At 40.7% G+C, this 20,207-nt stretch overlaps 1 protein-coding gene across 1 annotated transcript; it reads left to right on the top strand.

Moving 5' to 3' along the window:
- Window positions 1-1,416: 1,416 nt before the first annotated feature.
- On the top strand, window positions 1,417-2,475 carry LOC120709603. The gene has a single exon (XM_039995283.1). It carries the CDS (start codon window positions 1,502-1,504, stop codon window positions 2,222-2,224), a length of 723 nt encoding a protein of 240 aa, XP_039851217.1. The 5' UTR covers window positions 1,417-1,501; the 3' UTR covers window positions 2,225-2,475.
- The last annotated feature ends 17,732 nt before the right edge of the window (window positions 2,476-20,207 follow it).

Here is a 20,207-nt window from a genome sequence, read left to right as displayed (position 1 = left end):
ACTGCTACTATCAATCTTGTCACTAGGATGTCATCATCTTGGAGCAGCACGAAAAACACGAACAAGCTTTTGCCTTTCTGTGATGTAATAGTGCAAGAAAGAATCCAAAATCATCGCAGGTAGAGCCCAGAAACATCTACCTGCATTCTCAAAAAAGAACACATCATTAGTGAATTGAAGGAAAAGGTGGTTGTGCTTAATAGTGGGATCAGGCAGTTAGACATGCGAGTAAAAGATATAGGCCACCAAAATATGCAGGTAAAGATTTTCCTAGTTTTCTCCTCACATGCTAACTAATTGGCAGCTTCAGAGAAAGGAACCTGCTACTAATATGAATGGAACCCAATGCTCAGCTTCTCATGCTAGCATGAGAAAAAAAATGGAGTGGGACACCGTTGAACAAACTAATTAATCAAGTGCCACTGTATGTGCCGAGCTGTAAAACAAGCGGTGAAACCATGAACCCAACTAAAAATGGCAGAGCACACATGTTCTCACCCTGCAACCTTACACAATCCATCCTGAAACAAGAACTGAAATCCTGAACTGAACCATACTGTTAAAGGTAACCATGAACTGAACCAATTAACCAATTGAACATCTACTATTTCATTGGTTTCAGAGTTTTAGACTGCACAGCTACTGACACACTAACAAAGATGAACAAAACTGCAAGAATCCCTACCAGTTAATAATACTTACAGTGTAGATGCCATGTTTCTAAAATTTATATTCTCTTCAATCTAGAAACTAAACAAGGAGGACAATGCCATGATTATTTCTTTCTACAAAAGGGACTAGTGATGCAAAGAAGAATAGAACTTTTAAAGAATAGAACTGCAAGAATCTCAGTTAGTAATACTTACAACAATATGCATTAGATGCAATCAAGCTCATCTCCAGCTATGTTTCCGGCTATATGATCATGTGTACTATCTTCTGATCTCAACCAGTCTTGAAGGCAAATAAGAGCTTCAATTGTTTCACTTTTCAACCTACTTCTGTAATCACTCACAGTTCTTTTTGCAGAAGAAAATGCAGATTCTGAGGCCACTGTTGATGCAGGCACTGCTAGAATATCACGTGCCATTTGTGCAAGTGTTGGATAAGTGCCTGAGTGCATCTTCCAATACTGCAAGATATCAAGATCAACTCCTACTGACACTGTTTCTTCTTCTAAGTACTTGTCTAACTCATTTGTTGTACTTATTCGCTGTGCACTTTGATGCTGCCCCCAATCTGCCCATGGATTGTTCTCATCAACTTTCTCATCAACCATATGTGCCTTCTCAAGAAATGGGCCACTGATTTCTGCATAATATTCAGCAAATAGCTTTACCCAACGACACAGCAGGCGTTGGCAGCAGCTCAAGATAGCAAGGCCGCAAATAGCGTGGAGGACGCCCGGCTGCATCGCGCCGCCATATCCTTCTACGGACCCCTCCAGCCGGGTAACCTTCATTGCTTCTCCCTTGGCAGCAGCAGCAACGGCATCATCTCCATGGACACCGACGGGAACACTCTCCTCTACGACGGCGCCTCCCGCGGCCTCCGCGTGATGCCCGCGCCTCACGCACCCAAGGAGGCTTCGGTCTCCCTCGCCGTCGGGGACGGCCTCTACATCCTCGAGGAGAACCCCGGGACGGAGGAAGACCGTCCCTTCGAGGCCCTCATCCACCGGGGCCCGAGCGACATCGCCAGCTCCGACGAGAAGTGGTTCTGGCGCTCCCTCCCGCCGCCTCCTTACTGCTACGATGACTACGAGTGCCAGAAGGTGGGGAGTTACGAGAGGGACACCTATGCCATCGGTGCCTACACGGTGGTCGGAGACTCCCAGATATGGATCTCCACCAAAGGGGGCGGCACCTTCTCCTTCGACACGGCAAGCGGCCTGTGGAGGGAGGCCGGCGACTGGGCGCTGCCGTTCTGCGGCCGCGTCGAGTACGCCCCCGAGCTCGGCCTCTGGTTCGGCTTCACGTCCGAGGAGGGCAAGCAGTTGGCTGCCTGCGACCTTGGCACGACGGGGCCACCGGTGCTGCAGAAAGCGTGGGACGAGGTGGAGCTCGCGCCGCCGATGCCGCCGCGGTGGGTCCCGCTGATGCCGTTCCTACTGCCTCTCGGCGGTGGCAAGTTTTGCGTCGCCAGGATGTTCGACCTGGCACACGAAGGCTGGTGCTCACCGGCGTGGAGGTTGTGCGCGGCAGCAGAGGGACGCTCAGGTTGATCAGGCACAAATCAAGGCGTTACAGCTTCGCCGGCTGCGCGATGGCTCGACTGCTGTGACTGTGAGCGTTTGATCCCGAATTCCCCACTTTGTAACGCCTGCTGTATGGTCCAACTAATAAGGTTGCAGGTCAAATCAGTGAACATACTAGGTCAAATCAGTGAACATACTTGCTTGATTATTATATCTCAGATTTCTTGTGTTGACAGTCACCATTTCTTGTGCTACTGCAAAGTGCAAACCGGACTGCAAACGCTACACTGAATTTCTTGCCATCATGAGTGCAGCAAATGCCATCATCAGAAAAAAGAATTCTACTGGTGATATGGGCTATGATAAAACTAGTGCGAGCAATCATGCAAATGTGAAAACTACGATTACGAGTACTTCTTTTGTGCTCAGATCCAGAGTGAGCAGCTGCTGAAACCTACAAGTTCAGAGCTTTGGATGATCACAGAACCGCGTCAGTTGATTTGTTGGTCTTCCGCTGTATATGGGCCGTGCGCAGGTTTCTTTTGCAGGCTTCAGCTGCTGTGTCGGCCCGGCCCTCTGGCTCCATACCTGAAGCATCTTTGTACACGCACATAAGCCGAGACTTGGAGTGCATGCGTCATTACAACACGCAGATTTACTAGGAGAAAAAAAATCTCTAATACTAAGAACCACGGGCGGGCAACCCAAAGACGACGGTACACAACACGCAATGCCGCCCACGCAATCGGAACTCCCCTACCTCTAAAAGCAAGGATAATGAGACGTGCGCGTGATTGTGGCGGGCCCCGCTGTTGGCTCGTTGCTCAGCCAATAGTCGCAGGCACAGCGCTTCTTCACCGGCTGGAGCGAGCGCCTCGCCAAACGCCTGTCCCTTTCTTTCTTTCTCTCTTCGCTTCTTATGAGCTAGCTAGTTGTCCATTATAATATTTACTCTAACTACTCTTTTGACCTGGTAATTAAAAAACACCTCTGCTTTTGGTTACTTGAAGGAGACAGTGCTGCTCGAGATCCGCCTCCACTGCGATGGCTGCGTTGACTGCATCAAGAGACGCATCTACAAGGCCGCTGTTCGGCTGCCCAGCAAGGCAGCAAATCAGTTGGCTGCTGGTTGCAGCTGCTGCAGCGCAGCCAAACAGACGAATAGGTCCAACATCAAATACGAGAGTTTTTTTTGTTTCAAGTGTCCTCTGTCCTTTGATTCAATTGATTTTATCCTAAATTTATTGTCCCTCTTCTGTTAATTTTGTTCGATACCTTAAAAATTGATGCTTTTGATTTGATCTTCCTGAGGTGAACGATGTGGTCTCGATGGCATTTGGTTTGTTTAGCACAAATGAAGCCTTGGAACATGTATTTGATTTTTGTTTCTCATTACCATTGATCTGATAAGCATCAAGTTGCTTCTCATTACCAAGGGCTGGGGTTTGTCACTTGAAAAGGGTGGAATTTTAGGCACCGAAAACTTGAACACAGGTTAATTCTTTTCAGTATGCTGAATTCCTTGATCTCATAAATGCACGAAAGATTTAAGTTCTACCATGTATGTAAACTTATTAGCATTTAACCTTGTTGTTTGGTTCGCTTAAGCTTTATGTGAACATAATCGGAGATTTCCTTCCCAAATTAAGTAAGACTCAAACAAAGATCTATGTAGCTTGTTGTAGAAGGCCATCTTACTATTACTAATTTGAGGCTCGTTTTGAAGCCTCCAGATGAAGCCACCTAGAATCCTAGCTGGACAATCTAAAAAAATAGAGAATTTTTTTACAAAATCTTACAAAAATTAGAAACATCCGGCCATCAATTCGTCAACTCTAATCATATTAGCCATTGGATCTGTTATCTTTTTCTAATAAATTATCCACCTTTGCCATTATGATAATAGACTAAAGTAATCCCCTAAACATATATCTAAATTATCCACCTCTACCATTATAAAAAATAATCTAAAGTAACCTCTAATCTTCATATAAATTACCCACTTATTCCACTATAAAATAATATCAAATAACCCCCTAAATTTTTATATTTATTATCCAACAATTATAACATAATAAAAAGTTAAAATAAACCTAAAATATGAATCAAAATTATATTATTAAAATAAAATATTAAAGTGCATCAATATAAAATTCTAAATTACTATTCCTATCATTATTAGTATATTATTTATGTTATTATTTATATAAAAATACTAACCATAATGTGTGTATCACCATATATTCATTTATAAGAGAAGAGATAAGAACACATATCAAACATATTGGATGGGTGATGCAAAGTGAGAAAAAATTATTAATAACTAAACCTATCACATTTATTACAATTACATAATGATAAATATGTATCTTTACCGTACTGATTAGAATATTTAATAATTAGTTAAAGAGAGCGTAAGAGGAATAATTATTAGATATCTTTAATTAGCCCGTGCGGGAGTACGGGTTGATAGACTAGTGTAACTGAATCAGTGTCAAATATAATTACTTAGTAAAGTCAGTGCAAATTTCTTGAACGATGGCCTCTTATTTAATAATAAATGTTTTTTCAAGGCCATTTCTACATCTAATTAAGATGGCAAAGGAAAGAAAAATCGCTGGAGTAATTAAGAATAGCTGGTGTATACTTAGTATTCAATTGAAGCACAACATATTCCATTATTTAATCATGTGCATTCGAAGCAATGTGTGTTGTAGTTAAGATAATAACCGAGTGGTGAGATGGGACTCTCATGGACGGTAATTTAGTACTGAATATACACCGGTCATAACCTCCTGGAATCCCAATTGTTAGCATAGTAGGATAGACAAAATCTGCATTATCATGGTATATTCAGAGCACCAATCTACATGTAACAGTATTTGCTTTTATTTTTTGGAAATATATATAGATGCAGGTAGAAAGGATAAGCAAGGTTTTGATCTGTAATTGAAAGTTATTCACTGTTGATGTAGATTAATAAATTATAAATTATCGCTAATTCTATATGCCAGCTTGTCATCCAATGAGTTTGGCTAGCTGTTGTTGCATCTATCTCCAACTTGTGATGACTTTTGAGTTAACTGTTTTTTATGACAAACCACGTCATTGGCTTGAGTAAACTTTATGCTTATATTTGTTGTTTAAAGGCAGGGATGGACAACATTGCCTCCAACTCCATGTATTTATGCTTATATCTTTTGAATTGACATTGATTTATATTGCGCTACGAGTATTTTTGGTTGCTCATCTAAATCGATTGTCAAATTCAATCCATCTACAAAGCAATGCCTATTGTATCTGCAGCTTCCTGATGGAGGGCATGCCCTCCTGCAGTCTGTATTTCATCTGTAAGCATCCTGTTTTTGTTTGCAATGATGAGTTAATAACGAAAAGTAGTAGTCTGATGTCTATCTGCCTGGCTTCTGATGTGTGGCAAATTGATTCTATGATGCCACTTGCACTACCGATGTATTCAGTAAGTAGGTGTGGTAACGGATCATGGCTCTAGTAGTCTCTTTACAATCCAACTTTGCCCTCATATATATTTTAATTTAAAATTTTATAAGATTAGAGTCATGCTCTTTATAGGTCCTGGTCTTAAATTATCTAGACTAAATTTTAATATAGTGGAAAAAGTCCAAATTACTACCTCCAAGTATATGGTAGGTCCAAATAACCCCCTAAACAATAAAATGGTTTACTTAACCCCCTCTTTCCCCTAAATCAGATCAAAACACACCTTTTATACATATTTGAAACCGGTTTTGCTGATTAGGAGGAATGAGAAACCTGGTTTGCTGACTAGGATGAAGACGTCAGTAGCCCAACGTGGCTGGCTGGCAGCTATGTTTATGTTCATATCACCCCCTGCCGATATAGAACATTTGTGTCTCTTCCCATTTCTATCTTGTTCGATGATGCCCAGCTCTCGATGATGCCCAGCTCCGCCGCAAAGGCACCGGCACCGTTCTGCTTAGTCCAGAACGTCTGTAACAGCAGCCTTTGTCGTGGGTGGCATCTGGCTCTCGCCTCGCGGCCGCTTGCTGCTCGACGCACGACTAGAAGAAATGTAGAAGATTGAAACACTGGATTTTTGAAAGCAACAATGCAGCTCTGAAATGTTCGAAGTGACAATGTACCACTGAATTAAACCAACATATCCAAGTAACTAATCGAGAGTAAAGTACATTGATTTACTGGGCTACCAGCTAGCAATTATTACATCAAAATATAAGGAAGGCTGGCATATTGCAGAGCATGTAACTGCCTGGAAGTTTTTTCTTTTGCTTGGCAGCAGCTAGTTTCTTTTTGTTGCTCACGGTACTGTTGAGGCTGCTTTGGGAAGGCATATTAGCTGACTCATCTTGAGTGTTGAGTGGAGCTACTGCATTATTTCTGAACTTTTTTGTGGCTTACTGCAGTCCAATAACTGGAACAAAAAATTCAGTTAACAACACTTGAATAATGATTAATTATATAGCAAAAGAATGAGAAATGTTACTTGCCTCTTTTCCTTTTCTCCATGATGTTTCTCTTCTTTGATTTAGACTTTGGTCCACATGTTCTTCTATTGTGACCTGGTTAATGACACTTACTGCAGTTACATCTCGAGCCTACCCTAGTGACTTTTGTGGCCTTTTTTCTTCACCAGGTTCCCTTCTTCTCTGCTTTCTTGGCCTACCTGGCATCTTCACATAGGCTGGAGGCTTAGGCTTGCGGGGATCTCTTGGCCACTGTTGCATTCCCTCCATTGGCATCATGCAATGATCATATGTCTTGTTGTAGTGTTCAACTGAATAGCAGTCAGCTATGTAATCTTCAGGTGCTTTTGAGCTGAGAAAAAGTGTAGTGATGGCATGAGCACAAGGGATACCTACCAGCTGCCAATATCTGCAATAACAAGTTCTTCTCTCTACATCAACTTTGAACCTCTTGTCCCACTCTGTCACCTCAAAGCCATCCTTTCCATTCCAAATAGCATAGTATTTTTTGTACAAAATTAATATACTTGTTAAGTTTTTTTAGAACGTTTGGACAGATCCTTGAAGACCAACTATTTGACTTGGTTCTATTTTGTTGAATCCTTACATACACCATTAGCATACAAAAATGAAATTAGCATACAAAATACTAAAATGTCATGGACACACCATTATTTGGATATAAATAAGGTCATTTACCTTTTGCTGGTCAGATATTATAACCCAGCCCCTCCCACCTATTGTAATTTGCAGATCCTTTTGTAAGAAACCCAAGAACAATGACCAAGAATCTTCAGTTTCTTTCTCCACTACTGCTCAGGCTATTGGGTAAATCTAGTTGTTTGCGTCCCGACCTAGAGCACATAGCAGCTCACCGTTGCAAGCTCCCTTGAAGAAGCATCCATCTACTCCAATTATTTTCCTACATCCAGCTTGGAAACTTTTTTTGCAAGCATCAAAGCATACATAAATCCTCTGAAAAACTGGGTCAATATACTCAGGATCCAAATACACGGCAACCGTGCTCCCTGGATTGCTTCTAAGTATTTCAGCTTGGTACTCAAATATCTTTGCGTACTCTCCTCTTCATGACTCATATATCCTTCTGATCACAATGGCCTTTGCTCTTTTGACCTTCGATAGCGACACATCTACACCCATGTCAAGCAACACAGTCTCCTTGATGTTCTGAAGCTTCCATGATGGGTTTGCCTTAATGATATGCTCATACTTATCAGCTATTTTTACTCCAATGACTAATCTATTGTCCTTTCTTTTGGGACAAATGTGTTCATTATTGAATGTCTTGACCTGAAATCTAACACTGTTTGTCTTGTTAGAGGCAAATATGAACCGGGGGCAGCCCTTCCATGAACATTTCACTCTAATCCTGACTTTCTCATCTTTAGGAAAACTCAAGTGTCTTTGAGTAGCCAGCCCATACTTGATCAAGGCTTGCTTAAATTGCACCCTGCCACTGAAAGTCATGCCAACACAAAAGTTTGGAATAACAGCTTCACTGTCATACCTTATAAAGCTGCTTTTCCTTCTAATTCCTTCACCGTCATCATCATCCTCATAGCTGGCTTCTTCACTTGAGTCCATCATTGGGGGATCAAATTCATCTAGAGAACCATTTTCTTCACCACTTTCATGAATTAGTACATCATGAATACAAGCTTTATGAGATATTGCAACAACAGCGGCTGGATTCTTTCTCTAGATTCTTGAATTCATCATGAATTCATTTGCTTCTTCATCATCTCCAGATGTATCATCGTCACCTTCCATATAATCACTATCTTCTAACTCGCTATCACCGGCTCCATCCCCCTCTACGCTTTCATCATCAGAATTGCTATTTCCTACATCTTCGTTGTTCATCATATAATCCTTATTTGGACTACCCAAAATTAGCATATTGTTCTTTGGTTCACTTGTCCACATGACTAATTCACCACCTACAGTCTTGTATATCTCGGCATAAACTTCAGCTACTTCGCCCACTATGATACAATTAGACATATACCTGCAACTCTGATCATCAGCTAAGCTCCTCACACCGTTACTCATATCAGCTCCGGGGGGCAGCCAATGAAAATCAACTACATCCTGTGCTGCCAAATTGACATGGTCACCAAGAAAACCCCTCAACTCTGGCAGTGATAGCTTATCCCTCTCTATGTGTGACAATGCATTTCTATCTCGCACATAGTTCAATGAGTAACCATCAAAATCAAATTCGCCTCCAAAGTGAAATCTTACTGGCAGTACCTCCTGAGGGTCCATATCCCCTGTCTAGAATTGTAAAAAGCAAGGTGTATAAGAATAAGATTTTTTCTAGAAAAAAGTGAAATCATACTTCAGTACTCCGTGCCACTAACTTGAGTACTAATTATCCCCACAGCCAGTAATACCCATCTACACGTCACTACACATCATTTGCACAAATGAAAGGTCCTGCTCCAATTTCTCTCTCAACTCACGACACCATCGACAGTTTCTACCTATGCTACAAAGACACGTTGCCGGCTGCTATGTCACAAATACACGATCCTACGGATCCAAATCCCTAGCCGCAAGTGCAAATTAATATGTCATATTTGCATCACACGAGGGAGTTTGGGAACATACCTGCTGCCTGTTTTCGTTTGTGCTGATGAACTTGTCCACTGTATCATTCACCTAGTTGATCTGATTGTGTCATGCAGAAACTTAAGGCGAGGGCCGGCGGCCGGCGGGCGAAATAAAATTGACGAGCGAGAGAAACGGAAGTCACGGGAGGGCCTGTTTTGGATCTAAAGATACTTGCCATGTATGACTGCCAAGCTGCCAGTCCTAGTCATAAAAAACCAGCCAAGTCAGCAAAACTGGTTTTAGTTTGCGTAAAAGGTGTGTTTTGAACTGGTTTAGGGAAAAGAGGGGGTTAAGTAAACCATATAATTGTTTAGGGGGGTCATTTGAACCTACCATATACTTGGAGGTAGTAATTTGGACTTTTTCCTAATATAGTTAACCACCCCGCCCTTGGTTCATAAAAATTATGGGATTTTCACACGATGGTTGAGTTGACGTTGCACACGGGGCTTGTCGTAATGTTGAAGCAGAGGATAATTTGCAAAGAGCATATAAACAACCTATGACTGCTGTTGGTGTTTGCCCAGTCATATTATTTTGGCTCGCATGCCATCTCCGAAGCACAACTTTAACTGCTTCTTTATCCTCGGATAAGATAATCGATAAAGCAGTGGCGGAGCTGGAAACCAAAGCAAAGAAGGCAATTCATACCAGTGAATTGCAACTTATGACCCATAAAACTGTAACCTGTCTATGCAGAATTTCTAACTGTCACTTGACTAAAAATTTACTACATGCATCAGTCAAATTCTTTTATATGTTTGATTGATCTCTTTTCAGCCGGTTCGAGCCTGGGCTCAGCATTTGTCACTCGCCCCAGGCCAGCCCACGAGTTGTTTAGCCTACAATTTAGCCCTGTTCTTCTTCACGTGGACTCCATTCCCGAAAGGTTGAGATACAAAAAAATACGCAACCCATCAAGGGCCCATTCCACAGGACGTTTGCTTCTCGCCTATGCTCCATGTGACAGCTAGAAATCTCTTCTCCCCCTCCTCCTCAAAAAAAAAAAAAAAAAAACTAGAAATCTCTTCTTGCGTTATTATATTTTTTATTTTATGTAATCTTCTCTTCTTTTTTGCTGGTATGTAATCTCCTCTTCAGCTATCGTATTTTTATGTATGATGTAATATCTTTGGCTCATATTACTTTAATGGAAGAATTTATACTATTTTTCTATCTCCTAGGTATGTGTATGCTTCAAACTGTATTCTTCTTTGTTTCTTTTTTCATTTTGAAAATGATAGGTGTGTGCTTCAAAATGTGAGATGGGACTAGCTAACTCTATTTTTGAGCGCCTACTCTGGATAGCCTGCCATGATCAGTGGCTAATATAATAGTAGTCTTTACAAAAAAAAAATCTAGCAATGCATGATGATATCAGAAAAATGGCCAATAATATTATTAGTCAACCCGAATAGGTGTAGTAGACGTGCAATCAAGATCATCAAACAGTACAAGGTAGTACTTGACGGGGCATAAAATAGGAATTATTAAGATGAAGTACAGTCCCAGTTAATTGTTGAATGACAGCTAGGAAACAGAGAGGAGTCTATTTCCAGGGAACAAAAAAGTAATGTGATTCCAGAATATAGCCATGACTAATCTAGTCAAGGCAAATGGGATGTACTGTACGTACCAACCTGTTGGTATGATTATAGAAAGTACAAGGTGGCACTTGCGGGATATAAATAAATAAAATTAATTACTATAAAGTACATTGGAGATTGTTGAATATATATGGACTTGACTATATTATGGCAGGCCGTAATATACTCCAATCCAACAGCACCGGCCTTACTATTTTAGAAAACCTTTGCATGTGGGCACTTTGACAGCTTCTTTTTCTAGCAACTCTGAGTTCCCCGCACTTAAAAATAAACACCACCAAACTCTGTGGTCCCCAGCCTGGGTGAAATAGCCTGTCAAGGTGATATTGACTAGGCGACAGCAACAAAAATACTAAGACAAATCAAAAGCAGTAGGCAAAAACTGACAACATCAAAGATAATATTACATGTAAATTGCCCAGATCTAGTATTATATTGCACAAATATAGCTCTAAATCAGCAGATTGTTCCAGTAGATTTTCCATAGCAGGGAAAAGTTTCACATGTTCCACAAAATCACCACAAAACCATATAACATGTCCTTATTTCTGTTCATGGATCCAATTTACAAACATGCCTGAAAACAACTGTGTAGAAATTGATTTTGATTTACTAGAACTGCGTACTAGGAGGGAGGTTGGACGGCATTATCTAGCCAAGAGAACAAAATATGAAGCTTCAAGCTGACTGCACTGTACGAATTCTGGGACAAAAAACAACTTAATTGGAGAAATGCCCATACTATCTACTGCTTAGTGCTTACTTGCATGTCATTTTTTGCTGTACGACATTTAGTGATCCCTACTATCTCCTGCACCATGACAAAAATAGAAACAGTAAACATTCTGTATCATAAATTAATAAAGAATATACAATAGGTAACGGATCCATTGTTTTGCTTGCTCTATTGCACCAATTTGCCTATGAAACAACATTTAATTGCTTGCTATATTGGACTAATCTGCCTAGAGGAAATTCAATTAATTGCATGTTGTATTACACTAATCTGCTTAGAGGAAATTCATTTAGTTGCACAACAATAAGAAGCAATCATACACATAACAAACTCCATGACACATAAACTGCATTTTAGCAATTTAGTGCATTGCATACGTCTAGTAGATGAATGATAATCCAACTGATTTACTTGAACTGCTTATGATACTGCATACTAAAGAAATTGCAGTATCCTTCCAAGCAATATAGACATTAAGTAAAAAACTAAATTAAACTATTGAAGAAAAAAGAAGAGCCATTGAATTACTGACGTCATGCTACATGAAGCATGCAAACTTGCCTAGCTATCTCAGTAAAAAACAATCTACTTCAGTCATTAAACTCCAAATTACTTCACTGTGGAACCAAGTAAACTAAACCACAGATGGAATCTCACAAACACTTGATTTCTACTATATCATAAAAAATGAAAATTCATGGGCATATTGCTGATTACCTACACGGGCTGCGAATCAAAGAGATCAAGATAAGCCGTTGTGTCCCCTGAAGAAACTGAACAGCACATAACCAGAGAGTTGTCACGCTGCACAAGTTTCTACTGACCAATGAAAAAACTTAATGACACAAAAAGAATTAGGATACCGATCCATACATTAACTGGAACCCAATCGATCAATACATGCATACCGATAGTAAAAAACGATGGACAAGAATAAAGCAACTTAATGATATCAATCTGCAAAATGAGTCCAAGAATTAGGGTGAGATATTAATTTCACTTATTGCTAAATCAGAAAACAAAAATGCTAAACTAAAATAAATAATTTGCCTGTTTGTTTACCATAAGTTGCCTACATGAAATTGCTAAATCAAAAAACAAAAAATGCTAAACTAAAATGAATAATTTGCCTGTTTGTTTACCATAAATTGCCTACACGAAAATCCAAAAAATGATGAATAGGAAAATATAAAAATGCTACGATTAGCTTGGTGTCAACAAATGCAGAGGTGCATTAGGCATCTCACCGAGAGACCGACCACCATGACAAATGTGTAGCGACAGCCTCCAGGAACACCTCAAGATTTGGGATCGGAGCAAACCCAACCTTTATGTGCACTGCCTCCCTAGAGCTCTCTGATTTTCACTCACCATTGCATCAAAGACATCAGAAAAAATAATCAAGGCACAGTCTGCCAATGAATTTGTGCAAGGGTTGCAAAAAATCACCTGATGAAGCAATATAAACTGAAAAGCAGCATGAGTGCAGGACCTCACCCCTCACCTGATCCTTCGAAGCACCCTCTTGCCATTCAGTCTGGAACTTATGCAGCAGCAACCTTAGCAGTAAAAATAGTAGAATCACCTGATTGAAATAATATAATTGACTAGTTCAAAATTATATCCATAAGAGGGATCCAGGTGACTAGCAGCTTTCCATGGTATTTAATCATGAGAACATGGAATCAAAATAGATACATCATGAATCTGTGTGTTTTGGCTATGCTTAAATGCAGAAGAAAACCACAAACTCGAATATTTGTGTAACTTTACCCCATAATCCAAAAGGAAAACTACATCACGCTTTCTAGAATTCTAAACTGAATAATAGGCCCGACTCATAACCCCACAACTCAAATTAGATGCTGCCTGAGGGCCCGATTCCCTTAACCTAATAACGCATCACACCTAATCACCTAGCCAGAAAATGCAAGTCTGCAACAATAGGTCAATGTGCAGAACCCCAATTCCTAAATCCTCTCTAACCTTCTTGCCTCTAATCCCCTGAAGCTAGAATCCAACATGGGATTGTAAAAAAAAGCATTTTAGTTAATACTAAGTACGCATTTTAATAATATCAGTTGAGCATTTTACATTTCTTTTTTTTGGGAACGAGCATTTTACATTTCCGTTACAGGTAGTTTCAATAAATCAACACAACATAAGCTTTTAGCCTCATACTGGACCATGCCAATAAAAATAAACAACTAGCAATCTGATATATCAGTAGAGGACTACCCAAAAAAACATGTGAATATGTTATCTGTTTTGCCTATTCTGCTGCTCGCCCTTCCCTTAACTTAAATTGTTTTCAGTTAAGTTCCCCGTTAGGTTATTGTACTAGTTCAGTTAGAACTTAGAAAATATAAATTAAAGGTTATTCCGGTGGTAGCGATAATGCATAAGTATTCATTCATATGCTTCAGCTAGGCAAAAAAAACAAATTTGAGACATTTAGCTTTCAAGACATAATCTGTGAATACAAGATAAGGAACCTAGACATGCGACACTACACTTTTGGAATAGAAGCCAAGCATTCAGGTCACTGAGCACAAAACAAAAGGAAACAAAAACGAACAATGCTTAATTAATTCTAGAACAGTATTTGCAAGGACTTTTTTGTAGATATAATGCATAAAAACATGAGATATTAATGCTTATCTAGAAAAATGTTATTGCCGGATTCCTACCTATATTAATCAGGTCCATGGTATTTTGCCTAATGGTACGATCCTTCAAGCTGAATAAAAAAGCTGCAAAGCTAAAAGATACAACGACAGTTATGTAGAAAAACCATATTACAAAACTGAATATTTAGTTTTAGAATTTTCCTAACTCTTATCTTTGCTAGATTATCAAAACACTATCAATTGCACATACAAAATGTACAACTAGGACGCATCTTACAAAGCAAAATGTAACTATCAATAATTAGCTCTCAAACCTTAACTGAGCCGATCAACCCATTCAGCTCCTTCCACACGTGCTTTAGAAAAATCAGTGCAAACCAGTTGAGCCCTCTCCCCTTGTTGTCCCAGATTACAATTCCCTCTGCCAATTCAAAAAACAAAGAGAAAATCAGGTGATTCAGAGACCAGGGAGTGTGAATGGGGAATGAATACCCATAACCCCGAAAGAAAAACTCACATTCGTGTTGGTCTGCTCCTACCTCCAAGTATCGATCTGTGCCCACTAAAATGTCCACATAAAAAATACCTTCGAATCAGTTAATTTGCTGGATTGATTGGGTAAAAGATCCGCATAGAACAAAACCACGAGAGGAGCAGTAACCTTCACTTGCATCGATCCCCCCCGGCCTCAGGCTTTGCGCTTTGCAATCCACCAGAAATCTGAGCAGAGAACCTCCTAAATCAGTCGATTCGCACAAGCCAAGAACTCACCTCGAGTGTGGCCCTCTCTCTGCTTCCGATTTGTGATTCCCCTTCACAAATAGCTGGGGTCTGGAGAGAACACGAAGAGAAAGAGAGCCCCCATCCTGGGAATGCAGGGAGAGATACAGAGAGAGACCTAGCCAAGAGAGAGGAAGGCCAAATGAAATCAACCTGTGTCCCAAACAATCGTGGAGAGGTCGTCGGAGTTCGAAGATGTCGTGGTGGGCGTGGCAGCAGCAGATTGCGGGGGCGGCGGGGGGGGGGGGGTTGGCTTATCTCTTCAAGGTTCGGAGCTCATCATCAGGCGGCCGCCGACTCGGCCTTGGCGGCGAGGGCGTCGCCCAGCCGCGGCGACCGCCGCTGGCCTCAGCGTACCCTTCACCCCATGCGCCCCAAGCGGGCCGGTGACGGGTGAGGGTCCATCGCGGCGACGGCGCCAGCGAGAGGGAGCGTCAACCCTAGGGAAGGGGTCGAAATGGGGAATGGAGTGAGAGAGGCAGAGAATGGAGGACGGACGACGGGCTCGTGGGTGCAGTCTGTGCAGACAGATATTGTCCGACCTCCGACTCGTGGGTGTGTGGACAGTAGATGGATCCGGCCGTGCGGATGCATTAACGTACGGCCGGTATTACTAGAGTCATTACCAATATATATACTCCCTCGGTCCAAAAATATAAGGCGTTTTGAAGTTTTTAGAACAAATTACGACGGTATAGAAAAGACATTTCTACTCCTAATTATTAAGCATCAAGACTCTATTTGGATAACTAAATATGCGCTAATTAATGTAGCATTCCCTTTTTTTATGCGTCTCTCCCTACATGGCTGCATGCACGTCTTTCTGTTGAAAAGACCTGAAAACAATGCATAACTAAAATATTTTGGTCCACTCTAAATCTAAAATATTTTATATTTGTGGATAAATTTTAAATCGCAGCATGCCTTATATTTGAGTACGGAGGAAGTACTCCACATGTACTAGTGCACCTTGAAAAGCGTGCGTGGTCTCATCCTCCTCCCTAGCCCCTAGGTCCGCGTCCAAGTTCAACCAAATCGGCGAAGGCCAGCCGCACGCACGCGGCCTTGACCGGACTGCCGCCGGACGTCGCGCGGCCATCTCCCTCCCCCGTCTACTTTATATTAGTCATGGCTATACTCCCGCCGCGGCATCGCATCGAGCCGGACCTGATGCGGTTTCGTTCGGCTACCGGCCGGCCAAACAACTCGTCTGCTACTTGTGAGAACACCGAACTAGCAGTTAAAGTGTGTGATATTAAAGATAAAGCCGAAGTCAAACCGCTCATCAAATATATAGCTGACCGGCGGCTATGCACGTTCGTACGCATGTAGATACTCTCTGTATGATTCATGCACACAAGTTGGATCAATAACGGCGTACGCACTCCTAATAACATGCAAATGAGCATTATGCTCTCTCTCTCTCTCTCTCTCTCTCTCTCTCTCTCTCTCTCTCTCTCTCTCTCTCTGATTTTTGCCACTTTATACAGCTCGCTCTATTTCTTGTTCTTCTTTTTGAACAGGAAAAAAACTTTCCACAAAATTTCCAGTTCTACCTCCACGTTGACTGAAAATGGTAGGTTGACTTGGATTGGATTCCGGCGTACGGTCAGACGGAAAAGTGGAAAAGTAAACAAGAACTTGCATTAGACCAAGGCACAACAATGCCCGTTCCAACACGTCCACTATCTCACTGTTTATGTGATCCCGTTCTTTCTGCCGTCTCTTTTTGTCGAGCTAGCCTTGCAGAGTTGGAGAACCTGAAAAGGGCGGCGTCACAAGGTTGGATGCTAAAAAGCCTACAGTTTTTTGGAATCAGACGGTCTCAGTACGTCCGTGGTGTTATGTTTATGACTCTTTCTTCCTCCATCTACTTTTATAAGGCCCATCACACGCGCATATATATATCAAGGTTTAAAATTTTCTGTATCTTTAACCAATTATTTGACTATTATTTTTTATTTTTATAATGTAAACTCTATATATGATTGGATTCATAATCAAATATACTTTGCCATGATTATAAGATTATAATCATAAAAAATGTAATATATGATAAATGAATTGTCAAAGTGATATTGAAAGACCGTACCATGTGTTAGACTATACCTTATAAAATTGGATGGAGGGAGTATGTCATAACAAAGGAAGAAAGCAGGAAAATTGCTCCAGCAGAAAGTTTTGCATCATGAAAGTATGAAACTGCTCAGACATGAGGAATTGGAAAAGATTTTTTTTTGCTGCTTTCAATTCTCAGCTGAAGCCGTTCCTTCCTGAACTTCCGGTTTCTGCACGATTGTGCTTCTAGTGCCCGACCTCCTAACTACGACCAGAAATGAGGAACTGACTGAGACTGTTGATGCTGGTGATTATATATCCTTATCCCTTGTAGCTTTTGGAAGCTACGGAGCAACTACCATAAAAGCCTGCACGGTTAATTTATCTGTTTTATATCTAGTTGTATAGCAAAATTTATATATCTAAAAAATAAAATAACTAATAATAATAATTTAGAACGGAGGAAAAGCACTCCCTCGCTGCTTGCCATTCCAAAAACAGAATCCTACCGCTGTGGCTCTGATCATGACACTGGCGCTGTTGTTCGATGTTGCAAATATAACTATAGAAGGAGTACTAATCATTTTTTATATCTTCTCTATACAACTTAATTACTCTCTAATCATGTTTTTATATGTTTTCAATTCGTCAAAAAAAAAGCAAACAAAGAGCTCACTCCACCGTTGGTGCATGTATAAACAAAGTCGATCAGTTTTTAATAGAGGCAGCTAGTACTAGCTGCTAGCATCCCATCCAAACAATCAATCAAATCGTCTAGTCGTTGTTGCTATTAATCGGACATCCCGATCATATACGGCTGCTACTGGTTTGTCATCAATGCGGCTGCTGCACTGCTAGATCGAATTATTACATCAGTTTTAATGAAAGTTTGACGAGCATTAAATAAAATGCCACATCAGTAATTTTGTTAACTAGCATTGTAATTATGAGAAGATATGAGAAGAATTTCATGAGATGAGAAACAAGTTTCATCTCATGAAACTCAGCCAACACACACTACTAGAAAACACGCTATAGGAACCATGTTGGAAAAGGCCTTAGACACCGGTTTTCCAACCGGTTTCCGCAAACCGAGACCAATGGTCTCGTCTTAAGACACCGGGTTTTTCAACCGGTGTCTTAGGCTTCCATTGGTACCGGTTGGAAAGACCAACCGGTACCAAATAGGTTGCCACGCTGACGCAAAGTGGCAGCCCCTTTGGTACCGGTTGGTATTTCCAACCGGTACCAATGACCTTTTTCCTTTTTTTTTCAAATCTAGTTTTGTTTGTTATATTTATTACTATTTATTCTTTTATAATTGCTAAACGCACTCAAGCTCTACAGTACTATACGTTCATTGGTCGTTCGTGTTCGTTTTCAGAGAATATTTGAAACTAACTAAAAGTGAAATGCGAGCATATAATTAAGCTAATTAGATGAACTAATATATTTACAAATTTACAAACATCAAGGCATAACGTTTAAAAATATTTACAAACGTACATGTCATCTTTGCAGTCCAACTACTGGTCCCCTCAGGAGGTCCATGGAAGTCCTCTATGGATGTGACCGTCGTGGTAGAACTCGCCTCTAGGATCCAAGATCTCGATCAAAATGAATCTGGCGAGCTGCTCGCACACAGCGTTGATCCGATCAGTAGAGTAACATTCATCCCCCATTTGAGACATCTATCATTTAGGAAAAAAAGATTAACATCATGCGCGTTAGTACGATTATGAAAATGTACTAGTGAACGGTTTGGACGTACTCTCGTGTCTTCATTAGTAGCCTTCCCGCATGGAGTCATGATGTGCAAGTAGTCGCATACGTAGTACCCGCACCAATCAGTTTCTTGTTGTTGTCTCGCACACTTAAGGAGAAACAAATAAATTACTCAATTTAGAACAATTTGGGATTATATACTGAACTAGACAAATTTTTATGAATCAACGTACCAGATAATCCATGTTAACGTTCAGTTCGGGCCTCCATTGACCACGTCCTTTGTTATTTTTCACAAAAATTTTCCAAACCCTGCGCTCAAAGTTAAGTTTGATATTCAGGAATTGTTATTAACAGAAAAAAGATTTGATTGTGCAAACTGAACTTATCTGTTCAAGGGGTCTAGGATATGTTGGATTGCGGACTTTGAATTTCTCATTGAGTCAAAGACTATAAGATTGTCGATCTCTACGGAAAGTATGAGTAAAATCCAATGATAACTGCAGATATAGATAGAATATATACATACATGCATTAGACGACTTAGTATTTATTTAGTAATGTAACAGAGGATTGAGTCGACCAAGGCTTACCTAAAGTTGTATGGTATGAATATATATGATTTGTAATTTTGCCTAGTAAACGAATCGTACATGTTTTGGCACGTTTCCTTGTAATTTTCGTTGAGCACTTTCTGGTTGACTAGCAAAGGAGACATGAAGCCGATCTGATGGTGCCATCCATGTTTTCGGCTTCTTTGGGTCTCCTGTCTAAATGATACAATAGAAATTTTATAATGCACACATATAATTATGTTCTTGTTAACAAAAAGTATTAATGTAGAGGTAAGTGATACTTACAAAACCTAAATGGTGATGATAGAGGTATCGAGGGCTTGTCGATGGTAAATGTGATATAAATTTTCGAAGTACACCCAGAAGTCGTCCTCCCCGCGGAAGAAATCATGGTCACGATACTTGACTCCAAATATTTTCCCTTCGTCATTCGACATTCGCAGGTACCATCTATGCAAATTGAACATCTGCGTGCCTAGACTTTTCTCATCTTCCTCAGTGACAAAAGGTTTTCCATGCTGGAATGGAGTAAGAACGGGAGCGACAGGGATTTCCGCCTCCACTTGCCCCGTTGCCTCCTCTAGCGTTAATCCAGTTTCAGAAAGAAATATCGCGGCCTGTAGGTCCACCTGGAGTTGTACGTCCGTCGGGTGTAGGAGTGGCAACCCTAGCACCCGGAGGGGTTCGAGTCCTTTTTGTTGTGTGCCAAGCTGAGGAATGGTCTTGCCACATTTTTTCTTCAGATTTCTCACCTTGTGTGCTTTTGTCAGAGTACGAT

This window comes from Panicum virgatum, chromosome 5K, assembly GCF_016808335.1.
Source record: "Panicum virgatum strain AP13 chromosome 5K, P.virgatum_v5, whole genome shotgun sequence".
Classification (NCBI taxonomy): Eukaryota; Viridiplantae; Streptophyta; class Magnoliopsida; order Poales; family Poaceae; genus Panicum; species Panicum virgatum.
The sequence above is the reverse complement of the archived record's forward strand: the minus strand, read 5'-3'. Positions and strand labels throughout refer to the sequence as shown.